This window comes from Sycon ciliatum, chromosome 1, assembly GCF_964019385.1.
Source record: "Sycon ciliatum chromosome 1, ocSycCili1.1, whole genome shotgun sequence".
NCBI lineage: Eukaryota > Metazoa > Porifera > Calcarea > Leucosolenida > Sycettidae > Sycon > Sycon ciliatum.
This window is the reverse complement of record NC_088643.1, coordinates 63980782-63986855: the sequence shown is the minus strand read 5'-3', so window position 1 is coordinate 63986855 and position 6074 is coordinate 63980782. Positions and strand designations below refer to the sequence as shown.

Here is a 6074-nt window from a genome sequence, read left to right as displayed (position 1 = left end):
GCCGACAGTTGGTCACAGGAAAGATGTTCGGGGAGAGACACGTTTCATATGCTCACTTTAGAGGAGCCATGATATATGTACTTCAAAAATGCACAGGGGGAAAGATGAAGCGAAAAACGAGTAATACGACGTTGACGTACCGAAGAAGAACCGACCGCAACAAAGTAATGCCCTGGTGTACAATGTAGTCCGACACCGGCAACGACATACTCATTGTACTGATCGTACTTACAGTGGTAGAGCGGTTAGACGGGCGCACAAGGTGATGTGCAGCTTACAGGGAGGGTAGCACCAAACGTCTTCGACTCGGCCATGGAATGTCGCCTGGAGGATTTGGTCGGAAGCGCCTGCTCCATCAGCACACCTTGATGTTAGGAGGAATTGTGCATCCTTGCTACCCAGGTATCAAGACGTGCAGGGTGTTGTCCACTGACGAGAGGAATACATTGTATCATTTAACTCCTCTGCGATACTGAGCCAACACACTCCCACATTCGGCAAAGAACTTAAGATGTTATCCCTTTTGACGGTATTCTGGGAAATTGCCTATGACACCGGTGGTCTAGTCTGGCCAGCTGTAATGAATTCTGCTGCGTCTCAAATTCCAATGTCATGCTGCAGGGGCAAATGCCAATTCTGGATGCCGATGTTCTAACGTAACCGTCGTTATATCCACCACTGGTGTGGCTAGTGCAGCATCTCGTTCACTCCAAAGCCTTCTAACGGTTATAACGGCTGATCGGTTGGTAGACTTTTCGTTCTCCTAGTTCTGCTTTAATAGTGGTATAGAATCGAGTAGCCATCTTTCCCACTGCTATTTGCAACATTGTAAAAAAAACATTTCACGGTTCGCGTCAGACTCGGCTAGAGGCCGAGTTTTCCGCATCCGTACGAACTTCACCACCACCGTTCAAGGATCAAGGTGCAGATGCAGCTCCTAAAGCGGTCAACATTGTAATGTTGTACCATTTCCATCGCCATCATAATAATATTGGGCAAGCCTGCCGGTTTGGTTTGCCGGAATGGGCTCTTTACTATTCCAAGAACCTTGTCCCAGTAGCTTCTCGCGTTTCTAAGGTACATACATGTACATGTATTGTGATTCTGCTAATGAGTTATCCTACAATCTTGCAGTGTCGGAAGCTCACATCTTGCTAGACTAGTTATCATTCATCGATTCCTTCCTACACGTTTGTTGCTCATAGTGATCATGTTTGTTTTTGTTTGATTTTTGATTTTGGGACGAGGGCATTGCATTCCCATTAATGCCTTGTGTTGTTTCTTCTTGTTTGCGGGAACACAACCCCATGCTGTGTGATCAGTCGTGTTGAGTTACTTCAGGAGTGGTCGTCCACTCCAGGAGTGCTGCTTGCCATTTTACTCTCTCAGTTTCTATCAGGGACAGCTGCCACTCCCAGTGGCATCTAATGGAGGGTTGCCAAGTGGCTGCACACAAAGGCACACGGGGAGGGCCAGCAAAAGTCGAAGTTAGATAGATGTGTTACTTTCGCGCTGCACAAAGAAATTGTGGATGATCATTATAGACATACATGCACTGGGGAGATAGCAGATGTGTTATATCCTATAGCATACCTTATAAGTTGTTACATCGTTGGCTTGATAGGCTTTGTAAAGAGCAATAATCACCGGAGAGGGATCATAACGGTATCATCATAACGGTATCATCAATACAGTCAAACATGCGTAGATAGTGCGCAAGGCATTGCGGGAATAGAGCGAAAACGTACAGGGCGTATAGAGCAGTTGATACTTTTTGTTATAATTATATTTCGGCTGTGCCAGTGATTAATCTCCGGAATAGTATTTGGGGATAGCGGGATGGTGAGATAGTTACTGCATGGTTTGACTTGGGTGTTTTATGCATGAGTACAGTGCCGATTACTTGGAGTCTGCAGAGATAGAGTCGGCAGAGGAATCGTCGACAGAGTCAGCCGAGGAATCGGCGTCCGAAGAGTCAGCCGAGGAATCGGCGTCCGAAGAGTCTGCCGACGACACATCATCGCTAGCTGAGTCATCCTCGCTCTGTCGCCTCTTCCTCTTACCTGTAGGAACACAGGAAATCAGCATGCAAAATGAACAGGACATCCTCGATGCTAGTAGCCAATCGGTACTGTCTCTAGGTATATAATCATGTAGCCTATCTTGATTACTAACTTATCACTGTCTGCACGTATAATTCATGTACATGTAAGCCTACCTTGGCTACTAACGTATCGCAGAGCAGGGATTATTAGTGCCTAATACTGGTGCATGGACTATTCAGGGTAACTGAGGGTAACTTCAACATGCCATTAGAGGTTACTTGGTGCGATCTATGAAAATGGTAGTTCACTGGGTGTGACTGTGTTACAACGAGGCTTGCAAAGATGCTTTCATAATTCACACAATCATGGGGATCCCTAATACATGTACATGTACAAGCACATAATATATTATTATCATTATTATTATTATTATGAAATGACCCAAAGGCAATGTGCCTATCGAGGGGTTCATTTGATTGAAAGAACAGTAGATGTAGATGTATGTACAAAGAGAAGTAGGGATTGATGAGGAGAGAAATGGGGAAAATCAACTGCAAGGTGGCGGAATTCCGTTGATTGCATAAGCATAGTCAGCCGTAAATTATGCAGATCATCATCTTGCTCTGCAACTGATCACTGAAGGCCAGATGAATTTCTTCCTCCACTATCTTCTCCTTCATTCCCTATGCACGTGCTCCACCCTATTCGCCCATTCGCCTAATGGTACCTCTGTATCTCTAATGTTGTACATCATATTAATATTTTATGTGGCCTTCTACTGCTTTGTGTATTGCGCTTCAGATATGGATCATCAATACATTATCACACTTTTCAAGTGTTCTGTTTGTCATTTCGAAAATAATTGTCAGCTGATAACCGCTCTCTTTAAGTGTACATGTAATTCCTGCTCACTCATTGGCGTGGAAATAAAATTACAAATCCAGAAATACAAAAAGCACGATCTGGTTTACCCATACTTGTGTGGAATTCAAAATTCCTATAGCGGTCATTGATTTTCGGAATCCGTCTAGGGTAACCATGCTCGACGCACTGCTGTCGGCAGTCATTCAATTGCGTATGTGCAGCTGTTGCATGACTGCACGACCAATCGGCAGTGCTGAACCGGTTGATGTTGTACTATCCACTATCATCCTGCAATTATACACTGTAGTGAATAGTTCGCTTATAAAAAAATAGCCATTGGTTTCCTTACCGTCGACAGAGGCCACTGAATCCAAAGAATCGACCGAGTCTCCAGAGGAGTCACCAGAGGAGCTATCATCGGTCGAATCCGATTCATCTTCATCAGCACTGGAGTCATTATCATCACCAATACTATCCTCCTGTCTTCTCTTCCTTCTCTTGTCGTCAACACTGTCACCTGCAGAGTACAGCAATAATAGTGCATGCAGTAGTCGTCGACTCATCAGCAATGGCCTTTACTAGGCTTTAGCATCGATGAAGTGATGGGAACCCTCGGGGTGCCAATCAATGGCTGATGCGTGTCCCCGTCTGGCCTAGACCACCTGGCTGACCAACGCTGAATTTCTAAGATTCCAGAATATTTTAAACTATTTTTGGAATTCGCTCCCCAGCACCGGGCAGGAGTCATGTTCTCAAGATATCCAGTCACTGTCATTTCCAGCTTGCCATTGCACGAGCAATGACATCCATTTCTGTAAAAGCAGTCACACATGTGGCAGCAACCACCTGTTTCTTGGTTCTTCGTTTATTATTGTGAATGTCTCAAAGCCATTCGTACAGCAGTAGCTCTTGTGGCTTTGGGATTTATCCACTACAATGCCTTCCACATACCATGTGTTTTGTGCGAAGCCACGTTCACTGTGCGTTAACATTACGGAAGTTAGGTAAGATATCATCATAACATCTCAACTAAGGGTCAAGCTAGGCAGTCGGCAGGAAGCGAGAGCTTCAACGTTCGGAGCCGCCTTCTTCTTCACAAATTGTCGCAAAATCTTAGCAGAATCCTCAATTCTTCTATTCCTCACTTTTCCTTGTTACAATATCTTCTACTTTCCTCTTTTGCATAATTATTGTCCTTCATACGAGCAGTTGCAAAAGGTAAGAAGGCTTACTTCTAAATAAAATGTACAGCAATACATGTAGCAACAAAAACGTGAACGCTGTCATTCGCAGACACAATGAGCAACTTGTAGTTACATGTTGCTGGGTGTCTGCGAATGACTGCGCTCCCGTTTCCTTATCTATTTTTAAGTTTCTATCTACTCGTGTCCTCTTTGTTTAATACATATAGCAACAAACGTGAAGCATTTCCCTCACTCATTTCCCTGACTCGTTTTCTCTGACTCGGAGGACAGAGTGACTGCATGGATACCGATAGCCGTGGGTACAGCTCACAACATCAGCATGAAGTCTCAATGTGAGGGTATGCGTTGCCAAAAGGCACCACAAAACGAAATACAATAACCTCAGTCACGATGCAGGTGTTTTGACTTCGTGAAGGACCGTAATGGACTGATCGTGCACAATTGAATATCTGAGCCGCATGTGTGCAGATATGATGTGCCCTCAGATATTAAGCCACAGTTGAAAAGCTTGGATGAATCTATTGTTGGAGCTTTGCAGTGTTGATTAGATAGGTGCGGCACGGGCCAGATAGCAAGGTCTCCTCGACAAGGAAGTGTACCCTTCCAAAAAAGACTCACATTGTCTACCACCGTAATCATACTAATGGTAACGTTACCTTACTGTACCCTCGTGTAAACCGGAGATCAACAAGAGGGGGCGGGTTGGGGGGGGGGGGATACAATCATGTACCTGTATGTCCATGAGCTCTATTGGCGCATCTTGTCTGGGGCGGGATCCGACCGGCGAGTTACAAGTAATGCCGCCCACAGGATGACCTTGCTCCCGTCGTCCTTCTTCCGCATACAAGCAGCCAGGCACGAGAACATGATTGTAGAGTGTAGATAGTACCGTTTGGAACGTTGTCTCACGGAAGCCCTTTCGACCCGCTCTTTATACCCTCTATTGATGACTACTGATTATACCCTCTATTGCAAACTCAGGGTCTGTAACACAGTGACCACCACACAGGGTCTGTAACCATGGTAACCACTACTCAGGGTGTGTAACACAGTAACCACTACTCAGGGTCTGTAACACAGTAACCATGGTAACCACTACACAGGGTATGTGACACAGTAACCACTACACAACTGGCACTGCAGGGAATGATGACCAGCAGTCTTGGCAGCAGACCGTATTGTCTACGTGAGTCGCCCTGGAAAGTAATGCAATGCACAACTGGTGCACGCCTTCGATTGTGCAAGTTTTCGGGTTTACCACAAATTATCACAAGATTCATAGATGACCTGAATGTAATCGCAGAGTACCCAGTGGCATACATTACTGAGGTAGGCCGGCGAAGTCTGATTCTAGTTTTGACTGGCCATCTGATTGCAAGCTTCGCATAATAGTTGTGCAAAGGAAGGGCTAAACCACAAACGAGATACTTGTAAATCGAAGTGCACTAATACTCACCATCGCTTGAATCAGCCGAAGAGTCAGCAGAGGAGTCGACAGAGTCCGCAGACGAGTCGGCAGAAGAGTCATCGTCGCCGGCAACGCCATCTTCCGAATCCTCTCTCTTTGTGTCCTCGTCGGAGTCCATGGAATCGACTGAGTCCACAGAAGCAACTGAATCCACAGAATCAACTGAGTCGACGGACATGGAGTCTATGGAGCCACTTGTACTAGACATAGAGTCGAGGGAGCTGACATCCTCGCTCATGCTGTCATCTTCCGACCGACGCTGGGGACGTTGCACTTTCGCAGGTCGGGCGTCGAGCAGCGTTCCACACAGAACCAGAGCGGCCACAAGTGGCAGGGCGTTGATGAGAAGCTTCATCTTGTCAGCTAGGTTAAAGATCCGGATGTTACTCCTTCGTTGAAAAATGAGCTCGCAGCCAAGTTGGCGGAGACTAGTTCACAGACGTTCACTTTGGTTCACATTTGTTTCAACTGGCTGGTCAATTCCAAGTAGGA

At 45.8% G+C, this 6074-nt stretch overlaps 1 protein-coding gene across 1 annotated transcript; it reads right to left on the bottom strand.

Moving 5' to 3' along the window:
• Window positions 1-1482: 1482 nt before the first annotated feature.
• Window positions 1483-6074, bottom strand: LOC135804832 (dentin sialophosphoprotein-like). The gene is made up of 3 exons (XM_065318791.1): window positions 5571-6074; window positions 3259-3426; window positions 1483-2063 (listed from the first exon to the last, which is right to left on the bottom strand). The coding sequence occupies exons 1-3, from the start codon at window positions 5935-5937 to the stop codon at window positions 1900-1902; spliced, it is 699 nt and encodes a 232-aa protein (XP_065174863.1). The 5' UTR covers window positions 5938-6074; the 3' UTR covers window positions 1483-1899.